The 24,459-nt window shown below is 41.1% G+C and overlaps 1 protein-coding gene across 2 annotated transcripts in view; it reads left to right on the top strand.

Moving 5' to 3' along the window:
* Positions 1–24,459, top strand: part of BOLL (boule homolog, RNA binding protein) — a 102,232-nt gene that overhangs the window by 4,324 nt on the left and 73,449 nt on the right. For both annotated transcript variants that reach the window (XM_030581065.1, XM_030581067.1), the window contains exons 3-5: positions 12,258–12,401; positions 16,974–17,065; positions 22,023–22,077. In XM_030581065.1, coding sequence (XP_030436925.1) covers positions 12,258–12,401; positions 16,974–17,065; positions 22,023–22,077 — 291 coding nt within the window. The remainder of the gene's footprint in view (positions 1–12,257; positions 12,402–16,973; positions 17,066–22,022; positions 22,078–24,459) is intronic.

Consider the following 24,459-nt stretch of genomic DNA (forward strand, 5'->3'; position numbering starts at 1 on the left):
CAAGTCTACCAAGTCCTGAAATTAACTGTTTTGAATATTTGAACATGAATGCAATTCATGGATGCAATCTTATACTGTATAGGGTTTGGTTCCTGGCTACCTAAAAGTCTATCTCTTTCCCTTAGTGCCATCATGACAGTTGATATCATGTGATGTACTCTTGTTAACACTCTAGATTTAAGTGTATAGAAGGTGTAGGCAGACTATTTTCAGTGCAGGCACTTGGTATTGTATTTGCTTTCCAACTGGTCCAACAGAGCCAAAATCTGTTGAGCTTCAGAAAGCAGTGCTCAGTTTATATTATCATCTTTTGTCAGAAGCTAGTAACTCTGAATTATGTGTGCAAGCCCAGTTCATGGGGTGGCTTTGTGTTGGTATGAATCGATGCACTGATTAGTGTTTTAATATCATTCATGAGCCTAGGGACCAATGTGACAGGTATATTTTGTACATTTAAAAATAAATTATTATTAGCGGATGATTCTAGTGAACAGATTACTCCCCAGAAAGTGTATTATAAAACTATTAAAATTTTGAATGTTAAGATATTTTATATTCCACGATATAAGTTAGGTTTCAAGTTTCAAACAAAGAACATAATGTCTTCAATTCAATTGATCTTGAGGAATTTTTATTAATATGAGGAATCATATTCACTAGTAGATTGCTTAGTCTTATGGCATAGTTTGTGATATACCAGTTCTCAGCCATATGAGATTTATAAACTTTGGAACCAGTGTGTTGGACTGTACCTGCAGACAGTTTTGAACATAGCATACAGTTCACATAGCACTGATCTCATATGCTCATATGGACTTACCCCACAGTGAATAGACTGCCACATTTTATGCCTGTTAACTACTATGAATATTCTTCAAAGATAGACCCAAATGGACATACTGAAGTAGTTCAACCCAGTAACAACAAGCATGGATTACTGTTGCAAGGTTTGCCTCATCCAGGAAAGAATACAATCAAATAGCTGGTCACAAATGGAAACAAAAATTCTATGAACGTGTGATGGGGTGCTCTCCTCACTGCTGGACAGCACCATCTCCTGGCGATTAGCTCTGTGAGACTGATGCCCGTCCCTTTGATAGCACTCCGGTCTCTCTCTCACTTCAGGTGTTGCTGCTTCCTCTTCATGACTTAGCTCTCCAGCCAAGTCACTCAGTGGTACCCCTTAGGGGAAGCAGGTTATCTTTCAAAGTCTCTTTCCATAAGTAGTGTCAGGCAGTCCTCACATTTGCTGCCCTACGTCACTCTATCCTTGACTCTAGCAGTTTTTAGAATCATTGCCCTTAATAACACCCTCTACTCTGGGTTCCAGTCCAGGACCCTGTAGGGAACAGTTAAGGGCTGCAGCTGCACCCCCTTACTGCTCCCCACTGAACACCTTCCTTCCATGTTGCTTCTCCCATACCTCAGGGTAGGGGACTGCAGGCTTCCTCCCTGATGCTTCCCTTCACTATAGCCAGCCTCCTGGCTTTATAGAAGCCCCTCCCATTTGATCTTCCTTCTAATTAAATATTATATATATTAGTTCAGCTTAAATCTCCCCCATTTGCAGTCAAATTGGCTGATTGGGCCACTTTGGCCTAATTGGGCTCTTGCAGAGGCAGTGTGGGGAGTATACCCCATCACAGAGCCACTGCTGCTTCCTGGTAATCCAAGCACAATGTGTTCCAGAAGTATGCAAAGATTGTAAACCAATTTAGCAGGAGAGAACCCTTGCCAATACATAGACCACTTACATACCTCCTCAGTTCCTCAGATTGCTTTTTCCTCCACTGTAAAGTCACTCTTTCTCCATGTTGGATCTGTCAGCTTGTTCTCATCAAGGTCTCGGAGAGATATTTGGAAACTCAATTTCAACAGAACCAGAGCTAGAACTTGGTGTCACTGGTGTACTGATAGCATTGCAGCCCCAAATGCCTTACAGTTTCCTTGAGATGTCTAATTTATATAATAAGATTCTCTGTGTGTCATTCTGAAGGCTAAAATGTTTGTAGAGTCAGCATGAAGTTATGGAAGCAGCTATGAGCATGGTTGAGAGTTCTTTTTGTTCAGAATATCAGCAGTTTGAATCATTGCTGGGTTTTGTGATCTGTTACCCTCCAGTTCTTAAGTTCTCAGTCATTTTGACTTTATGAATTACATCTGTGCAGTTTACTGCTAGAGTAAGGCATATATCTATTCCATACCATGCTGAGTGTCCTGGACCATTGTAATATCAGAGGTAACTCAATCAACCAACTACCCCTTATTATGTAGCTAATTTACAAACAGCAGTTTCATGATCATATGGGGAGACTGTAAAGGTAGTCAATTATTTTTTGTCAAGGTCCAAATTTCTTAGTCGAGGTATGGTCAATGTTCAGACTCCAAAGAATATAATAAAAAATATTATAATATTAATTAAATAAAAGGATTTCAGGGTCTGTTCAAAAGGGTCTGGCTGTCTGGATTTGGCTTGCAGTCTGCCTACTGACTATCCCGGTACAGATGGTAAACTACTTGTCCCAAATGTCACACCTTTGTGCTCAAACGTCGAACAAATCATCACAACTCTCCCAGAACATCCCCCTCATGCAAATTGGCACAACCACCCACACAACAACACAAGCAGCAATCACAGTAACCCCAAACACATATGGCTTATCACTGCAGCATAACCCCCTAATTCACCACCTTGAAAAATCAACACAGATCTCCCAGATGAACACGGCCCACATTCAGTCAATTCAAATCTCCCAGCACAAAACAATCCATGCACAAATGAACACAACTTTCCCAGCACAACACATATTTGCCCCCCTTTACTTATACTTTTCATAAATGTCAGCGGCAGAGACACGAGTCCATCGCTGCTATGTATTAGACAGTTGTGGAAGTCTCTGCCGTTTGGATGACGAGTTATCCAGCACTACTTTATGCAGCCTCTTAAAGGAAAGGTTGGATCAGTTAAAGAACAATTTTTACCCTTTGCCTGACTACAAAGCCATGGCATCTGCACCTTGTGGTTATCTGTATCAAAGGTAATCCTGGTCCACCAGATCTTTATGCATTGTCAGAAGAGCAACAACTAAAGGTAGAAACAGATGTCTTTCTACCATACTCAGGTCAAAAAACAGATTGATAGGGTCACAGGGAGTCAAAGGAATCCAGATGAATCCAGAGCTGCATTGACATGAACTCCTCCATAACCGTCCAAAACCAAGAAAGTTTGAAGGAAGTATAGTGGTAATTGGTGAGTTCAGTAAAGTAATGGCTTCTTGACCAAGAGCCTAATTACTGTTTGTTTCAGTGGTCAGCATTTGCTGTTCCAGGGGAAAACAGTAACTATTTCAGTCAGTAGTAGACCCAGGACCTCCCTGCTGGCCTTCAACAGCCATGAGATATTCTCTCAGCTTCACTAGGACCTCAGTATGTGATCTCAGATGAAATTCTGCCATTGAAGATAGCAGTTATCTGCTCCTCGTTTTACATTGCTCCTGTAAACAGAATAAACTGTTGTTTGTTTAAGGATAACAGCACCCCAATCAGTCCTTATTTTACTTAAAGGACTTGGATTCTTTGAGTCCTCCCTTCGCCATTTCTTCTGATTGCTACTCCCACTTACTCTGTCTTGTCTTCATTGGACTGTAAGCTTCTTGGGGAAGGTGGCGTCTTTTACTCTGATTGTACTGCACTTAGCACAATGGGTGTTCAGTCCTTATTGGTGCCTTTAGGTACCACCATTATACAAGTAATAAACAATAAACGCTGAAAGAACTTCATATATTGTCAGAGCAAGTCTTGAATGTATGCCATTGCAGCTACAATTTCTATAATCAGATGATATAGAAGTACAGGTTATAGACTCTTGTATCTTCATGAGAGACTTGATACTGCTTATGTTCCACTTCACAGTAAATATTGCAGGTCAAAGCTTTGGGGTACAGTACTGATGTCCAAATGGTTAAAATAATTATAATTTATATTTTTGAAACAAGAATTAATCCTTCAGCTTTATAAAGAAAAATGGGGGGGTAGTCAAAGAGTTGATTTATTGTCTTCAATGTCTGTGATAATTGTGAGAATCCATTACAACCTACTAATTTTTTCCCTTGGCCCAACCCAGATCAGTCATAAAACTATCTGTCCATTATTTAGTCTTCCCTTTTCTCCAAAATATATGTTTTTCAACAGACTCAGGAAGGACTGTATTGTGGTTCTGTTGCTCAGAGCACAATATGCTATGCTAATGCTTCCTGTGCGTCTAGGTAGCATGCTCTGTGAAAACCTAATATTGATAAATGTTGCAAATAAAATATTTCTCCTAGGAAATAAATTGATGTTTGGTTCAAAGTGATACAGGGTTAATAGTGAATCTTAGTTTGCATCCACATGAACTACCCTGTCCAGTGTCTTAATTCTGGATGTCACATTATAGACTAACTGAACTCATAAAAAGAAACTAGAGAGATGAGCTGCCTACATTTGCTAGCGTTTATTGATTTTATTTCTAATATGGTGAATAGGTGTTTCTGACAAATGTGGTAAATATAATTGAGACTCTGATACTGTCTTTTAACTTGAAATATAGAGATGAGTGATTTAAATAAAGAACAAACCCCCATAAACGTATCAAAATTTGAATTAATAGCTTTTGTTGTTCAGTCTTCAGATACTTGCTCACACTGAAGTTAATTAGCTCACATATAGTTAAATGTCAGTTCTTTTTAGGCATGGCATGCATTGAGAATAATCAAGGCTGTAGAATAGTTTTAGCTTCATTCATTAGGTCAGTGGTTCTCAAACTTGAGCCGTCGCTTGTTCAGGGAAAGCCCCTGGCGGGCCGGGCCGGTTTGTTTGCCTGCTGTATCCGCAGGTTTGGCCAATCGCAGCTCCCACCGACCGTGGTTCGCCGCTCCAGGCCAATGGGGGCTGCAGGAATCGCGGCCAGCACGTCGCTCTCCCGCGCTGCTTCCTGCAGTCCCTATTGGCCTGAAGTGGCAAACTGCGGCCAGTGGGAGCTATGATCGGCCGAACCTGCAGATGTGGCAGGTTGTCATAACATTTTTTCCCAGATCTGGACCTTAGCGTCCAAAATATGGGTGTTAGCATGAAAACCTCCAAGCTTAGTTACCAGCTTGGACCTGATAACGCTGCCACCAGCCAGGGATTTATACAGTGCCTAGCTCACTGTGGTCTCCCCAAAACCTTCCCTAGGGGACCCCAAGACTCAGATGCCTTGAGTCTTACAACAAAGGGAAATAACCCCCTCCCCTTGTTATTTCCTCCCAGGCTCCCCTCCCTGGACGACCCTAGGAGATTCCCTGCTTCCAGTCCTGGAAACACAAGTACCGAGAGGTCTAATCTCTTCCCCCCCGCCCTTCACCCAGAGGGTATGCAAAGTCAGGCTAGTAAATCTAACACAAAGAGATTTCCCTCTCCCTTCGTCCCTTAGCCTTAACCAGTGAAAAAACTCAAACAGGTCTTAAAAAGAAAGCTTTATATAAAAAGAAAGAAAAGGACATAAAAATGGTCTCTCTGTATTAAGGTGACAAATACAGGGTCATTTGCTTAAAAGAAAAAAATGAATAAACAGCCTTATCCAAAAAGAATACAATTTAACACATTCCAGCAACTACACACATGTAAATACAAAAGAAAACAATATAAACCTATGGTCTTACTATCCTTGTACTTACAACTTAGAAACAGAAGATTAGAAAGCCTGGAGGTAGAAAAATCACTCTCATAGCCGAGAGGGTCAGACCCAAGACAAAGAACTTACACCCAAAACTTCCCTCCAACCAGATTTGAAAAAGTCTTGTTTCCTGATTGGTCCTCTGGTCAGGTGTTTCAGGTTACTCCTTTCCAGGTGAAAGAGACATTAACCCTTAGCTATCTGTTTATGACACAGGTAAACAAACTCGCCGGGCCCGCCAGAGGCTTTCCCTGAACAAGCAGTGGCCCAAGTTTGAGAACCACTGCATTAGGACACCTAGCAGACACTAAATTGACTCACTGCATGTTCAGTTTCTGAGAAGCTAAAAATAAAATTGATATTCTTCTTGTTATTTGCTGCCACTGTCTCACTTGAAGATTATCTTTGATAGGACACACAAGAAGGTAAAAGGGTTTGGGACATATCCAGAAATGCTTAAAAGCAGAGATCGTATAAGTATTACATTTCATAAAAGAACAAGATATTATCTAGTGAATAAATGTGAGATACACAATCAAAAGATGAAGCAGACAGTCTAAATAAAGAGTAATCTAAATGGTAACAGTGTCTAGGAGAAGTTTGATTTCTGCCATGCTGCTCCTCCCCCCTGCCCCACCCCGCACCACCCGTCCCGAATCAGAAAGCTTCCATGTATTGAGATTGTGAAGTTTGTGCAGCCATTTGCTAATTTTTAAATATTCATACATTCCTATTAGCTTAAGAAAAGTCAGGTTAAAGAAAAGTGTAACAATTTTATTACTTCTAGGTAAAAAAGTCACAGTGCAATATAAATACAAGTGTGAGAACATCCTTTTCCTGAGATGCCCCTTCAGTTGCAAGAGTGGGGCAGGGATTGAAGCCCCAGCTTTCCAAGGCCCTCTCAGTTGTGAAGAGACCTAGGTATTGAATGAGGCAGATACATTCCTGAAAGGATTTAGACTGCCTGTATCAGGGACAGCTAGTGAATTTTCCCCTACGTTCTCTAGGCATTTTGAGTCAGTTTTTTTAAGGTATTTGGGCACCTAATTCTCCTGAAAATCAGTCACAGTTAGGCATTTAAACACCGTTACAAATCTGGACTTCCTTCCCTTGAGATCACTCTGGGCTTCTATGTGGTCTCCAACCCCCCAGTCTTTTCACCTCCTAGGTCTGCAGAGCATGAACCAACTGCTTTCCTCAGTTGGAGTTGCTCATGCAGCAACACTGCATCTGCCTTTAAAAACCTGAGTAGGCAGGTGGTACCGCCTCCTTTCCACTTCTTGTGTTTTTGTACACACAGCAAAATATATTTAGTTCAAACTAAAATACCTTTATTTTAATTTAGATTAAAACTAACAGCCAGAAAGAACAAACTTCTTCAGTGAAAGGCTTAGTGTCTGGGTGATTCAAGCTGAACAAGGATAAAAGCAAATTTGAGAACAAGATGTCTGTTGTGTTTTGTGTACATGGTGAAGGACAGAAATTTAAAGGTGCAACCCACAGAGAAAATAAAAGGCCTTGGCAATGGACAATGAAGATCCTAACCCTTCTATGGGCTGCACCCTATCTTGTCCCACTAGGCAGCATCTCTTCTTCCATCTCAGAGTTACAGCAGCCAGGCTGCACAGCAAAAGGCGGAGCAAGCCTGTGAAATTTAAGTCCAAACTGCATCAGCTGTCTTGAATTTAATGAAGACATCTATTAGGACATTCAAAATAGAGGGCCAGGTTGTAGAAAGAGAAATGAGTCTCCTCCTCTGAGGAGTAAATGCTTCCTTTTGCTTTTGATATTCTGAAAGGACAAGTCCTGTTCCAAGGTCATTATTCAGGATCCAGAATTCCAGCTACAATGGAGAATCTTAGGGACCTAATATCCTCCAGGAAAGGGAGAGATCCATACCTAATCCCCAGAGCCAAGGGCAAGACAAATTATGATATGTCCTTTATTAACCAAATAGGCCAACTTCAGAGTTGGAAGAGGAAAAACCAGTGGACTTAGTACCATAGATCCCATTCTCTTGAGCGATCACCAGGCCCCAAATATTTTGTTGGCATACCTTAATATCAAAAATACAAATGAACATGATAGGGATGCTCTTGATAGGACATCTCTTAATCAGAAAGCTAGATGTCAGAGACAAGCTTCTCAGCACTTTCTTTCATGAGAAAGCTCTTTCTAGCAGTAAAGCCCTAGTGAATTCAACAGTCTTCCTAGATAGAAAGAATACTTGGCCTTCCTCAGGATATACCACTTTAAGTGGCACTTCTGGTCCTCACTCTCCGGCTACAGATTGAAAGAATCCAGATCATATTGTCTGAGAAGAGGCTCCGGTAAGAATCGCTTCTTTTGCTTCCAGGGCAGAGGAGCTGGAGCCCTGGATGCCACCACCTCCTCATTTAAGGAGTTTTGGGAATATGCTGAGCCACACAACCCTTAACTTAATAGGAGGAAGACTGCTTTGTTTTTTCCATTTATGAGTCATAAAATGTCACTCCAATGGCTTTTAGGCCCCACAGCTATACAGCAGAAAGTGGTTTCAAATATCCCAGCAATTTCATTCAGTCTGTTTACACCAATCCAGAATTAGGTTCAAAGTAGTAAATACATTCCTTAGGGGAAAGAGTTTTTGAATTATGTCTCTTATGAATCTACTCAGATGAATCATTCTACTTGTTGGATGTACTGAAACTTATCTCCATAACCTGTTTTTATGTTTACATCTGTGGTTCCAGTGCTTTGTAGCCAGAACAGTTTTTATGTCAAACGTTGCAGTTTGGTTTGGATGATGCATCTCAAACTTTTACCAGAGTAAAGAGAATGAGAAAGGAGTGTCTTTTCCTTTAGCCATAACTGAATGACTGGCTAGACTGGTCAAGCTGAAATGTTGACCACGGTAGCCGTCTCCATAGTTGTTTGTTTCTGGAGCAACAGAGCAGATTTTCAACAGAAAGAAATGTATGCTAATTCTTATGCAGAACCTCTATATGTGAAAACCCAATTCAGCTCTAAACCAGACATACTCAGGATAGACAGTGCAGAGTACAATTACAGATCCTTCTCTGTTGTCTTCAGATATCACTCCCTCTCAGTGGAAGTTGAACTCTTAAGGACCTCCAAAAATTGCTAATGCTGCCATGTCTGTCATATTTTAAGCTGTTGGTTGAAAGCTGAAAACTAATTAAGGGAATGTCTGTGGGCTCCCACAATGGAATCACTTTAGATGCTGCTTTGTAGGGATGGGAAAGCACATCATATCAATGGAATGGCTCAAGGTCATCGATTAGTGACAGAAAAGTAATCAACCAGCTGCCTCAAGAACGGTCACACTTGTCTGTTCTACAGTTTCAGCACAGGCTTAAAAAATCCTCTTTGAAATACACAGTTGGAGTGTGATCACTGGCATATATACGAGCTGACCAGGAGCAAGGATGTGGCAAAAATAAATCAGCTGTTAATGATAAGGGCAGAAAAAACCTTAACCATTCTGTGATTCACGTTTTCAAAACATGCAACATGAATGAGTAATTAAGCTGATCCCTAACATGTCTAGGGGTGTGTCTACCCTATGAAATAAGGTCGATTTTATAGATTGATTTTATACAGTCGATTGCGTATGTCCACACTAAGCGCATTAAATCAGCTGAGTGCATCCTCACTATCAGGGCTAGCATTGACTTATGGAGCAGTGCAATGTGGGTAGCTATCCCACAGTTCTGGCAGTCTCTGCCACCCATTGGAATTCTGGGTTAAGCTCCCAATGCCTGATGGGAAAAACATTGTCGTGGTGGTTTTGAGTACATGTCATCAGTCGTCCCTCCCGCCGTGAAAGCAACGGCAGACAATCGTTTCGCGCCTTTTTTCCTAGGTTATTCAGGCAGATGCCATACCACAGCAAGCATGGAGCCCGCTCAGCTCACCGTCACCACTGCTGTTGTGGGTAGGTCTACTGTGTGGGCTGCTGTGATCCAAGTAGCCAATGCAATCATTGCCATTCTGTTATCAAAGGTAGTGACTCTGGGAAATGTGTGGGCCTTTTTAGATTTTAGGTGCATCATATTCCTGTCCTTTGTCACTGGTGACGAGGTCTTGCAGCCGTAAATTCCAGTCCGGCCGGTGCTGTAACACCCCATAGCACTTCTGTGGTTGACACATATAACAGTTCCAGGGCTCTTGCTCTTTTGCCTTGGCCGAGGTACCTTGCCCTACCCGGACATCCAAGCATTCAACACAGAAGCACCTGCAGCAGCTAGCATTGGTACACAGCAGCATCTCCTTGCCTTCGCAGCAGACAGTGCAGTAGGAGTGCTAACTGTCATCATCCACCGCTTCCACTGCAACTTTGCTCGGCTCCCCAGCAACGAGCTTGGGGGATCCGTACTAGTCTTCCTGGGTGCTGCTGGCAGCGGACGGTGCAGTAGGACTGGTAACGGTCCTCGGACATGTAGGTTGGCCAGCAGTTCTGGGAACGTCTTCCCTGCCCGGCTCCTAGCAACCTTCAGGGCATGGTGTATGGCTCCATCACTTCCCCTGCAACTCTGCCATCTTGCTCCTCAGCAACAAGCTCGGGGGATACGTTCATGAAGCCTGGACAGTAGTAAGGAGTAGTTCAGCTATAGGCTGAACAAGTGCAGAATGGTGGTAGAATGTGCTTTTGGATGTTTAAAAGCTCGCGCTTTTGTTCAGACCTCCATGCAACAAATATTCTCATTGTTATTGCTGCTTGCTGTGTGCTCCATAATATCTGTGAGAGTAAAGGGGAGACATTTATTGTGGAGTGGGAGGTTGAGGCAAATTGCCTGGCATCCGATTTTGAGCAGCCAGACACCAGGGCGATTAGAAGAGCACAGCATGGCGCGCTGCCCATCAAAGAGGCTTTGAAAACCAATTTCATGACTGGCCAGGTTTCTGTGTAACAGTTGTGTGTGTTTGTCCTTGATGCAAACCCCACCCACTTTGTTGATTTTAATTCCCTGTAAGCCAATCACCCTCCCCCCTTCAAAATAAAGTAACTTATTTTGAAACCATGCATACTTTATTAATTAAAAAAATGAGAAAACGGACAAGGCAGCCTAGGTGGGGTGGGGGAGGAGAGAAGGACAAGGGCCCATTGCTTATTGTAGCCACACTAAAAATCAAACTTTGAATGACAGCCTTCTGTTACTTAGGCCATCCTCTGGAGTGGGGTGGCTGAGTGCCTGGAGCCTCCCCCTTGAGTGTCTGGGTGAGAAGCCAAGGAACATGGGGAGGAGGGTAGGCAGTTATACAATGGATGCAGGAGGGGTCTGTGCTCTTGTTGGCTTTCCTGCAGCTCCAACAGACGCTTCATCATGTCCATCTGCTCCCCCAGCAGACACTTCATCATGTCCATTTGGTCCCACATTAGCCTCAGCATCACGTCCTGTCTCTGCTCTTCACTCTCACTTAATTCTTTCCTGGCCTCTGCCACTGAATGCCTCCATGCATTAAGCTGTACCCTATCAGTGTGGGAGGACTGGATGAGCTTGGAAATCATGTCAGTGCATTTTTTTCGCCTTCTAATTTGCAATAACCTCAGGGACGGAGATGATAGGGGGAGTGTAGAAAAATTCTACGCTCTATGATTCTAGGGGGACTGCATGGTCACCTGTGCTGCTGAGTTCACCACGCTGACCAAACAGGAAATGAAATTCAAAAATTCCTGGGGCTTTTCCTGTGTACCTAGCTAGTGCATCAGAGTTCAAAGTGCTGTCACAGTGGAGCACTCTGGGATAGCTGCCAGAGGCCAATACCGTCAATTTGTGTTTGCATTACCCCAAATTTGACCCAGCTAAGTCGATTTTAGTGCTACTCCCCTCGCCGAGGAAGAGTACAGAAGTCGATTTTAAGAGCCCTTTAGGTCGACAGAATGGGGTTGGTTGAGTGGATGCATTCATTTTTAAGTCGACCTAATGTGACTAAATTCGACCCAACCCTGTAGTGTAGACCAGGCCTAGTAGAGTAGACACCAAGTTCTTTTGAGTGAATTTGTGAAAATTGGTTGCAACACTGCTCTGGGACTCAGGAAGCCTGGTTTCAATATCAAGCTCTGCCACAGACTTCCTGGTTGATCTTGAGCAAGTCACTCATGGCATGATCCAAAGCCTCTTGGAATCAATGGAAAGACTCCCATTGAGATTAGTAGGATTTGGATCATGTCCAGTCTCTATGCTTAGTTCCCCATCTGTAAAATTGGGATAATGGGAACTTTGCAAGTGTATTATGAGGATAAATACTTATGATTGTAAGGAGCTTACATACTGTGATGATAGGAGCCCTATATGTATCTCTGAGAACTCATGAAGGACTGGTGATGTCCCAGCAGCTCACATTGGCCTGGAGCAGCACTTGGCCTGGAACAGCAATCCGCTGCCAGTGCGAGCCGCGATTGGCCGGTCCTGTGGTCGGGGCAGGTAAACACACCGGCCCGCCCTCCAGGGGCTTTCCCTACAGAAGCAGCGACCCATTTGAGAAACCCTGCTTTAGTGGTTTATACTCTACAAAATGTCAGAAATAAATTTTACAAAAATATTTTTCTTTCAAACAGCAAACCACAAATCAGACACAAACAGAATCTTTGTCTCCATCCCCCAACAATGTGTCACCTGTGCCTTTAAATAACCCAACGAGTGCCCCAAGATTTGGAACGGTTATTCCTAATCGCATCTTTGTAGGAGGAATCGATTTTAAGGTATTTTTTTTCTAATCTTGGTAGATAAGTAATAGCATAAATGTTTTGATATTTTTTCTTTATTAGTCTTACTTTATATATTCATTAATTTTATGCATTTTAGGTATAAGTGTATATAAGATTGTGAGATGATGGTGGTCTTTGCAATAATATCCTAAATAGAGGTGTAAACTAAGCCTTAAAATTGTGTTTTATCTGATTTTGACACAGAAAGATGGCTATTTTTATTTGCATATTGAACTGCTACAAGCATTCTTTTTAAAAATATCTGAAAACTTATTTGTAATACAGATGTTTTGTAGATTATACATTTTTAGAGCAGAATTTAAAAAAAATACTTCTAGATAGAGCTAAAAATGACAATCTAGTACACTACATTAATCATCTTTGAATCACAAAATCTCCTTATTCCTTTTTTCTACACAACACAGTACTATAGGTAATAAACATCTCCATATTATTAGTAAGTATCTGTATCTTCAGCTCTGTTGACTTTTCATCCATTTCACAATAAAAAGAAGTTAAGCATATTTACCTTACTTTGTCATATTTTCTTTACTTTGTTGTGGGGTCATGTCTCCTGTGCTTCCCTCATCGCCTGAGATGCCTCTGCAGTGCCCTGCCATCAGCTCCCCCCTCCTTCAAGGCTGTGCTACTAAATAGAAACAAGAACAGTCTCACAGGCCCTTTTGGCCAGGCTTTTGTTCATTTTCCAAAACATCAAACCAAAGTGACAATATGGCAGTTACCCTGCTAGCCTTAGTCTCTGCCCTGAGGAGTATATCCTCCAAAGCTACCACTAAGTCACCTCTCTTTGGTAGTCTCTACAACTCTCTCTCTACCTCCTCCTCTTCCATTTCTTGCTACCCTTTATAGAGAGACAGCTAATGTTGCTCATATGTGCCTCGTCAGTATTCAGGGTTGGCTGGGCACAGGCCTGTGGAAGATAAAGGGGCAAGCCATCCTGTTACACAGGATAATATCTAGGAAGAGTAAGCATGTTTGTTTAAGGATTTGCCACAGAGTATTGCTAGTACATAACCTAACTGAACACATGCAGCCTTGATGCTACATGTTCTGGACCCTCCAAAAGGCAATAAATATGGGGCCATATGCACACTCCTTTGCTGATCTGAACATTTGGTGATTTCCATGCTGCTCTCATTTTCTTTTTTACCACTTTAGAACCATGGACCTCTGCTTCTTTTGTCTGTTTAGCTGTTCCTTCTTTCCCACCATCAGTATCCTCTCTGCCTTAATGCAGTTAGTCAGAGGATCCATTGAGCATTGACTCAGATTAAGAGAAAGAAAAGAATGGATGTGGCAGATATTCATCTTGTCCATCATTATGTTGCAGGCACAGAGGGTGCCCGAGGCAAGCAACAGTGGTTCGTGCCTGGAGTGCTTAGCGCCAATGAACAGAAACCAGGGTGGAGAAGCAAGCAAAGTTTATTTGAGATCTCAAAGCGGTGCTGGGAGACTTGACATGCCTCAGATCCAGCACTCCTACACAAGCGGCTTTTCCCTTTTTATAAGTTTTTTTTCTCTTTCTTCTTTCTCCCCCACCTTCCTCCCCGTGTAACAATTACGTAAGCGCAGGTGCATTAAGTAATCTTGGCCGCGGCAGCTCGTTAGTAAGTTTTCCTTCTGCAAGTTATCTTGTCCTTCTGCTAAAGGTGCACAGGCCTCATTATTTCTGCTTTAGACAAGTTAGAACTGTTGCAACTGATAACGGCTGTTACACCTGGCCTTTTAGGTCAATTAAAGTTCAAGCATGGAGGGACTCTTGTCTGCTGAGGCCTAAAACCAGGAAGGCTCCATACCCTTGTGGCCTTCCACCTTCCCGAGTTACTTAGGGTTATGTTTAATGACACCAACAACTATGGCTGACAATTTACCCAGCATATCTTGCATAATAATTACAAGAGCTTCCAGGATCTTTTTGATCATGTGGCTGAGGCATTAGAAATTCATGTTTTTACTGTTGAGATGAAATTGTACAGGCTCTTCAGTATGTTTGGAGCTTCACTAGGAGGGCAGAGTAGTTCTTTATATAAAAAAAATATTCTAGTAAAGACTTCTGTCTCCCTCCCAATTTTGTCTTTCCTGTGGCCAGCAATGCCAGGGACCGTCAGTATTTCAGATAATGTTTATACTTATCTTGTCTGATGAAGGGGGTATAATTGTTTGTGCAGGAGCTGAGAGGTCTAAAGGTGGGAAAGCTTTAGGTCATCTCTCCCTCGGAGAGTGAGAGTAAGGAATATGAATTTCATTGGAAAGGGGAAATAACCCTTTCAGCTAAGCTTATTGCCAAATGGGCTTAGTGAGATGTGGATCAAAAACTAGGATAGATTCCTGCCAATCTTAGATCATTTCTGGGAAGAAATCTTTCCAAAAGCCAGAGAGTGTCATAATCCTGGCAATCCTTGAGAGCCGCTTGCTAGGGCTAGTTGAAAAAAATCAAAATTATTGGAAAAACAGACAGGTTTTCAGTGAAATTTTCACAAAAAATGTTTCCTCTTTCCAACCAGTTCTGCTGCTTTCATTTCCTCTGATATGCCCATCTACTAGTTCTTCCAAATCTCCTTTCTCATAGTCTAGTTAGGGTGACCAGATAATAAATGTGAAAAATCAGGGTTGGGGTATGGGGTAATAGGTGCCTATATAAGAAAAAGTCCCAAATATCGGGACTGACCATATAAAATTGGAATATCTGGTCATCGTAAGTCTAGTTGACATTCTCCATCTATCTCTGAAGTTATTGTATCTTGTAACTTGGAGCTTAGTATCCTTGTGACGGTACCTCCCATAAGGCTTTATGGAAATATGCTTAGAATGTGTTTTATGCTACATATGCCATAAAACATCTCTCAAAGGTTATGATCTACTGAATCTATTAATCCTATTTGTATGCATGTATCATTTTTGTATTTGAAGTTATGAATATTGGCTGTGTACTGGCTTGATTTCTAAATAACCTTAGTAGAGCATTTGGTCCTTTCCTGGAGAAAGGAATGTTGAAGTTAAGTACATTGTACAGGCTCTTCAATGTATTTGGAGCTTCATTAGGAGGGCAGAGTAATTCTTTGCAGCACCAAGAAAATAACACCTTTTTATAAAATACATCTTGAAGATAAAATTCTTCCAAACAAGTACTCACCAATTGTCTCAATGACACAACCATTATGATAACTTATATTAATTCTGTAATCAGTAAAAACTCCCCTGTTCCTCAGAGGCATATACAAGGCAGTGTAAACCTTGGAGAAGTGGAAGAATAATTTTTCCAACATATACCATACATTTAAAAAAATGACTTGTGAGTCAAAGAAACACATTAAAACTTCTGATATAGTTCCTTGAGGCTCTGAGAACTCTAGATCCATCCAGGAGTGGCTTGAGGCTGGGAATGGTTGGGCCATTACACTAATTTAATCTATTTCCCCATGTTATGTGTCCTCACACCTTCTATGGGTCATCCTGATTATCATTTCAAAAGTTTTTTTTCTCCTGCTGATGATAACTCACCTCAATTGATTGGCCTCTTACAGTTGGCATGGCTACTTCCACCTGAAATGTTCTCTATATGTATAAATATCTTCTTGCTGTATGTTCCAGTCTATGCATCTGATGAAGTGGGCTATAGCCCACGAAAGCTTATGCTCAAATAAATGTGTTAGTCTCTAAGGTGCCACAAGCACTCCTGTTCTTTTTGCAGATACCAACTAACACGACTGCTACTCTGAAACCAAAGATCAATGTGCACCAGCACACTTCCTTGAAGCATGAGATTCAACACATGCCAAATCAGCAGTCACACAGGATCAGACATTCAAATGCCTGGCGTATTTATTTCAGTGTCTGTACTTCTAGATACTGAAATCTTCTGGAAGACCACACTTGATACATGTTTTTATCAGTACAGAAAATGAACATGTTATGCATCTGTAGTACACAGTGTTTCAATAATAGACTTTATGGTAAAAAGGGACCATTATGATAATTTCGTTTGACCTGCATAATATGGGCTAATAACTTCACCCTATCTTAATGATTGTTTTTCAAACTTAGCAAATTATTCATGGACGTCTACGCACACTTGCTCAGTTTTAAATTTTAAAATGATCTCTAAATTATAATGCCTCGTGTTGTAAACGACACTAAAATATAGAACTGAAAAACTTGTCTGAGACAAAATGGAATTCAGATATAATTGAGTTACAAGATTATTGAAGTAAAATTATAATGTAAATTCAGTAAATACTTCGATTTATTTCTGAAGATTAAAATCATGTAGGATTAAAACTGAGATTATTACCTGCTCTCTCTCTCTTTTGCTCTCACAGCACAGCTCTGCCTCCATACCCACACCCACTGTCTTCCCCAAACAGTCACAGAAACATTCACCTTGGAGGCTTTTCTCTGTTTCTAGTGTTTTTAATAAATAGTTGCTCCCAGGATTTACAAGTAGTTTGTTGTTAAATGTGTCCAAACCAAAGCAATATTGTGGTTATTTCTTATTTAATAACTAAACAAACACATTCATTTTGTTCTTTTGCTTTATTTTACCAGACTAACGAAAATGACCTAAGGAAGTTTTTTGCCCAGTATGGGTGTGTGAAAGAAGTGAAGATAGTAAATGACAGAGCTGGAGTTTCAAAGGGGTTAGTACAGTTGCAATATATCCATTGTGTCCATTGTGGACACTGAAAACATCATAGTAAGTGGAATAAGTGCTATAGAATTGATGGTGATTTTCATGGCTTATAACATTATTACTGGCATTGCATTATATGGCACACTCAAGTTTCAGTTCATTTTTCTTTCTTAACAGTGTCCCAGAATGGTTGTGTTGATAAATGTATGGTTAGCATCACTATTTTCCTCCTCTTTAAGCACTTAGACCTCACTTTAACCTGGAGTTTCACAGGCAAGAATGTCCATTGTGTTACAATATGGGTGAGGGCCTCATCCCCTTTCTGGCCCCTTTACATCATGTAAAAGGATCAGGGTGGAATAAAGGAGCGCTAAAAACCTGAATCCAATCAGGAATAGATTCCCCCAGCTCAGGAACTAAGCCTGTATTCTGAGGAGCTGCTTGCAAGCTCTAGTGCAGAGGGCATACCGGGAGCAGGGAGGAAGGGACATGTTGCTGGCAAGGCCACAACATGTAGCATTGCAAACATTTATGTTGCATATAGGTAACTGGGAACATGCTGCCATGACTTAGCCAAGCTCCTAGGGGTGTCTGTTATGCCAGGGGCCACAGAGCAGCACAAAATCAGAAGCGTGTAAAGATGGTGTAAAATCACCATTGCTTTCCTCTGAGCTGGGATTTCTGTGCAGCACATCTAAGAGTTGCAGTAGGATCCTTGTAATCGGGGGTATGGAGTACCTGCATAAGTATTAGATCAATTTTTATGTACAAGGCTGTCATAGTTTTCAGCACCTTAAGTTTGCAGATGTGAGACAGCTTGCAACTTCATTCTTCCTCGTCCCTTGTCACTGCGTCTCTGAAACTCACTCTGAACACAGAAAGAAGAAGCTTCTGCCCCGCACCAGAAGAGGAGCTTTTCTCCTCACCTTCAAGGTTGTTACCAGCTCTGCCACTCTCTACTTAACTACTTTGTCTCTCATCATGGTATCCCCAATGTCTGCACCTGCCTCTGTTGCCACCTCCATTTGTCTACCTCTCTGACAGTGGTTTTCGTGTTTTCTTCCAGTGCACCCCTTGGTAACACACAGAATTCCTTCCCTGAACTGATCCATAAGACATTTACTCTATCCTCCAAATCTCTGCTTCCGTTCTCCTTCAGCCTTGATACCTAAAAGAAACTAGCTGACTAATATTAATAGATGGAGGAGTAGCTGAAGAGTATGTATTTTGCTTACCTGCTTTAATGTATTCCTCTCCCTCAACATTTTTATGTTGCTTTTTTCTTAGACTGGAAGCTCTTTATGGCAGGGACTGTATCTTCCTTGGTGTGTAATCATCACCTAGCACATTGATGCTACCAGAATGCCAATAATAAATAACAAACATGAAATGTGGATGAGGAAAGTTTGCTGTAGAAACCTTACATTTTGAATTAACTTACTTATCTGTTCTAAGCTGGTAGGTTGATTTAGCAGCAATAAAACTGCTCTAACAAACAAGATTTTTCAGCAGGAGTAAATTCTTTCCTCAACATAAGCAAAAAACCTATCACAAAAATATTCCCCAACATAGTGTTAACTCGGTACCTTGGTGTGTAGCACCCTTTCTTCCCACAGGTATTTTTGCTTCAGTCTCTTCAATAAGATCTTATTGCCATTCCCCAGAGCAGCTATATAGGGGAAAGAGAAAGGAAACTGAAGTTAAGCTCTTGTTTACTGCAGAATAGATAGTTCCTGTGTGCCTGGCCGCAGTTTGCTTGATTTCTGAATCTTAACACTTATTAACATTGTTCATGTGCTGAATTTTCCTGATATTTTAAAAGAACTTTAAAGCCACTTAGACTCTGCAAAGGAACTTTGACGCTGCAAAAGAGCTTTAGCAATGAATCCTTAAGTGAGATGTCAGTGTGAATGAAATAGAAAACGTTGCTGATGTCTTTAAAAATATTGGTATGCAGGAAACGCCACTATGAATGTACCTAGTTGCAGTAAACAGTTTTCTATCTGTATCTTCACATATAAGTGTATTACAGTTACATATTTTGAATCTTACACAATTTTTGGAAGTTCGCAGGTGGCATGGCTTTTATATTTATTACCCAAAATGCTTTGTGATTTTTGTTTTTTTAATGATTTAGTTCATGATGAGTTTGCAGCTCTCCTTACTATCCCTTTGAACTTTAGCCAGGACTTTCATATATGCTATCATTTTTAAATAGAGTCCCAACTTCCTTTTATAAGTGTCATTTTTTTTTCTTCCTTAAAAGGTAAAACTTGGTAGGTTTACAATCATTACAGATGAGTCTTGTAACTCCTCCTATTACTAAGGTTGCCAGCACTTCCCATCGTAAACACCCCATTTTCAGTTGCTTATAACTTTGCCAAATTTTAACCATTTTGGCTGAAATCTTGCATGTCAGTTACCTGTCTAAAGCTGAATTTACCTGGAAAATTTCTGAGTATGAAGCTAGTAAAAAATACATTATTTTGCCCATTTTAAAAAACTCTGATTACCTTTTCTTTGAAAAGGTCCAGTGCCCCCATGCTTTGGAGATTTGGGATATGGAGACTTGAGATTTGGCAGGGGGTGTTCTTTGTGTCAGGGATGTTCCTTTTGCCATTCCCATGAAAATTGCCCCAAATTTGGCTCAGTTACAAGCCTTTGAAAAATCATAGTTTACACATGCTCAGTAGAGACTTTGGTTTTAGCAGCTGCATTCTTGAAAATTCCAGGCACGCTGCAACCCAGAGATGAGCAGGACTTTCCGTGCAGTTTGGCTCTGGGCTGCTGTGGGCATGCTGGGTCCAGGCACCTGAGCATGGAACAGGGAAACTGTTTCTCATGTTCTTAATGACACCCTTTCCCTCTTCCCCCCCCTCCCCCGATTGGGCCCTGCAGCATGGAGGAGGAAGCTGCCTGATTCAAATGCAGAAGGGACAAGAGCTAGAGGGGGAAGCTAGAGGGAGGAAGCAGAAAAAAAGGGGGAGTTGGGGTGGGGCGATGACAGAGTCTATCTGGGCAAGGAAACTGGGAGTGGGAACTGGTGAGAGGAATGGTGGGCCTGGAACCTGTTGGCTAGGGGGGAGTGGAACAGTGAGATTGGATGGAGTGAGAGAGGGAACTGAGAGTAGCTGGACAAGGAGACTTGAATTAGGAACCAGTGTGGAAAAGGAAACTGGGGAGGGGAGACATCTGACAAGGAGCTGTGGCACAGGGGTAGAACTGGGACTATTTGAGCAAAAAGACTGAGATCAGGAGACAGGGTGGGGTGAGAGATGAGACTGGATGAGGAACCCAGAGAGGAAGACTATGACTAAGAGATAGTGGTGTGAGAAGGGAGAGACAAATTGGCTGAGGACCTGGAAATGGTGAAAAGAGGACTAGTTGGGCAAGAGGACTGGGACAGGGTGTGAGGAGGGGGAGAGATTGGGAGTGCGGGGAGATTTGCACTGACTAAGTAAATAATCTGAGACTGAGTTTATAAATCTGAGGAGTGGAAACTGGGACCAGGTACACAGGAAGAATTGGACTGGAACAGGAAGCCAAAGTGGGAAAGCAAAAAGTCTGTAGAAGAGTCTGTGCGAACTACAATAAACTTCCCTCCAAATCCTGGAATGGAACCCAAGATCCCTGTGTCTCACCATTATTCTACTGTTACCAAATACATTTGAAACGGACAGGCTGTGCGTGTGTTTCATTCTCAAAAGTAAGTGCTCTTATGTATATTCATTATAATACATTCTCTAATTACATAATCACACACTATTTTTCCACAGGACCCCTGTCTCATTCATGGCAGAGGATGGACCTGCTGTGGGAATGAATCAGGTTGTATAGTGAAGGAGGTCGCTGTCTATAAGTCTCCAGCTTTATTTGTTGAGGAAATTGGAAGTTCTGTAGTGAATGAGGTAGTGGAGTGCAGGAAGAAAAAGGATGATTTCATAGTTAAAGCAGTTAAATATTGCTCTGGAGAATGAGATTCTATCTCAGCCCATGTTAAAAGAGTTTCTAGGTGATGCTGGGAAAGTCACTTAAACCAAATTCTTCACAGGTGATCATTAATTGTGTATTCCTCTTTTCTGGGTGCCCTACGTGATACCCTGGTGTTTAATTTGCAGAAGTGCTAGGTACTCTCAGCATCAGCTGATGTCAATAGGAACCTGTGTCTGAACATACAAAATGCTATATAATGCTAAGTGTGTGGAAAAATCTGGTCACAGGTGTCTTTTTACCTTAAACTTTCTGTGCCTGAGTTCCTCATCTCTAAAATAGGGATAATATCACTCTGTCACCTCTCAGAATGCTCTGAAAATTAATATTTGTGAAGAATTAAAATGCAATCAGCCAGTGCTATACAAAAGCCTGTGAGGATATTAATAATTATGCCTTCAGAGAAGAGTTTGGATAGTGTACAGTAAATTGGGCCCCAAAATGTAATGGATACTTTTGACTTTAATCTCTCTGTGACTCAGTTCCCCATCTGTAAAATGTGGATAATAATACCCCCTCATCTCACAGGTGCTGTGAAAATAAATTCATTAATGTTTGTAAAGCAGTCATATTATAGTGATGACCACCTTAAAAAAGCCCATGAGGATGTTAATTCTGTCTTCAGAGCAGGGCCAGGGCCTGGGCCAGGACCACACAAACAATGAGGATAAAACAAAATATTGACTAGCTGCTCATTAAGCAGTGTTCACCGAATGAGACAGTGGTTCTGTGAGAAAAATAGAATGTGAGCCTGTAATTAAAGACTATTATAGTTCATACACATACAGGGCCGAATTAAGGTTGCCAAGGCAACTTTATTTGTCATTTCATAACTTCTTAGTGCTTTACTTTTCAAACTTAACATTTTAACATAATATGTTGTATAATATGTAATATATATAATATATATTATAACGTATTTTTGGTTATAAAGTAGTATGGCAAGAAAAATAATTTATGTAATTTTTATTTAGGTATGGTTTCATCACTTTTGAAACTCAAGAAGATGCACAAAAAATTTTACAAGAGGTAAGATGATATATTCATCATTATACTCATTGTTTAGGTAAATTCTTCAATATGGAATTAGTGCTTGCAGACATCCATTACCAATGGATATTTGTCACTTCTGTATTTGCCTGCTTGGATTTGAAGGTATTAAAGAAGCCCAGGATGTCTGTGGGCCATTTGTTCAGATTTGTTGCTTTTCTTTCTTTGTACAGAAGAATGAAGAGAAGCAACAGTAGCATTATTTTCCCTTCTGAACCCACAGAACATCTAAGAAGACATCTCAGATATTTAGATTTAAGGGAGGGTGGGTGTTAGGAGTCTCTAGAGCTGACTAAGGCAGGTGAAGGTGTTGCTTCAGTGTAAGGTACGTTAACTTTGTAGAGAGAGCTGTTTCCAGCCTCTTCTGTGTATACTAATCACTTGGATCTGAAGTTTGTTGTGAATCCAGTTCCTTCTGGTGCGGTGATTTCCTTGAGCAGAGAATCCAGCTGTCATAAGACATCTGTAAAGTAGACTATATTTTTAGGCTGAGGCTGAGATCATGAGGAAAATTGAAGTTAACCTCATGCTCATCAAGGAGGAACCACTCAGCTGCACTCAAAAACCTCTGAGGTATCTGAGGCCCACTTCCAGATACAATTAATTCTTGCTCCTGGAAATGTGAGGTTTGCCCCAGAATGGACCTTTCTTAACTGCAAGGATATTCTCTCTTGTACTTGTCTTAGGATATAGGAAGCCATGATGGCTCCACCACCTTTGCCTTTTGCAACCTGTTCTCTTGGGCTGCTTGGGCTATGTTGGCTGGATCAGCCATGGGCTCAGTTGTGTTCATGAAGTGGGGGGAGGGATAGCTCAGTGGTTTGAGCATTGGCCTTCTAAACACAGGGTTGTGAGTTCAGTCCTTGAGGGGGCCATTTAGAGATCTGGGGCAAAAGTCTGTCTGGGGTTTGGTCCTGCTTTGAGCAGGGAGTTGGACTAGATGACCTCCTGAGGTCCCTTCCAACCCTGATATTCTATGAAGTTCCCTGAAGACCACCAGAGGATATTACCTCAAGCAAACCCTCTTCTAGACTTGAGTGGCAACCTATCAACAAGTACAGCTGGTTGAAATTTTTAAAATATTGAAATTTTATTGAAAATTTTATTCAAAGAGCTGGGAAATTCTTAATGAAATTTTAATAACATGATATTTCCCATTTTTGGCCAACTCTAGTTAAAATTATATAATATATATATATATATAAGCAGTCCAAATTTTGACTGATAATACCAATGCAATATATGGTGTTATATCATCAGAGAGGAGCTTCTTCCCACCACCACCTGTGTCAGGAAGCAATTTGGCTCTGGAAACTGTACACTTGTTATCATGTCTCACTAGCTGCTTTCCCTTAAATAGGTTTATTTGCCATGAAAGAGAATATATAGTACCATCCTTCATGTTCCAGAGCTCAAATTCAGCAAAGCACGTGCCTAACTTTTAAGCACGTAGACAGTGCTTAGCGTCAAGCAAGTGCTTAAATATCTTGCTGAATTGGGGCCCAGAGAAGGAAAACAGTCTGTTCTCTGACTGTTGCCTTTGGACTGGACTGGAATCTTTATGCATTTCCTTTTATATCTTTCTTTAAATAAATATTCTGGATAATAAAACTGCAAAAGGTTTGAGGTTTTATTGTTAGCTCTTTAATGGATATATTGTATCTGGTACTTGGACTTCCTAACTCTGGCAGTGAAAACTTGGGTCCTGATTCTGATTTATACCCATTTGCACTGGTGTAAATGACTACAAAGTGTTCAGGGAAATGGAGAATCAGGCCCTCTGGTTCCTCCAGATTTCCTTTTGCAGAAGCAGGATAAAAGAGACACTTACAATTTAAAAATCACATTGATGTCTGATTTTTGTTTTACCTACTGTAGATGCAAAGCAATACTTACATCTACAATAAATGAAAGAGATTAGCGAAAGTTTGCAGTTGGTTTACTTTGTTAATTTGACAGTATTTTTTGCAGTCACTTTGTTGTTTTCCTTTAAATGATGAGGAGCTGAAAGAAGATGTAAATAAAAGTAGCCCCATCCTACTTTAATTTACACTTCGGTCTGGTCTGCACTAGAAAATTAAGTCAGCTTAACTATGTCACTCAGGGGTGTGAAAATCCATACCCCGGAATGGCGTAGTTAAGCTGACCTAACCCCCAGTGCCGACAATGCTAACCTGCACAGCAAGTTACTGTGCTGCAAGTCTCAGGAGCGTGAATTTACAGCACACCAGCTGAATTATTGAAGTCTTCCTTTATAAACTGTATAGTAGCCTTGCAGTGTATTAATTGCATGTTTTAATATAGTTAATTTTTTTTAAGTAAACATATTTTTATAATGACATTTATTTTGAAAAGGAGAAA

The sequence above is a fragment of the Gopherus evgoodei genome, chromosome 11 (genome assembly GCF_007399415.2).
Source record: "Gopherus evgoodei ecotype Sinaloan lineage chromosome 11, rGopEvg1_v1.p, whole genome shotgun sequence".
NCBI classification, from domain to species: domain Eukaryota; kingdom Metazoa; phylum Chordata; order Testudines; family Testudinidae; genus Gopherus; species Gopherus evgoodei.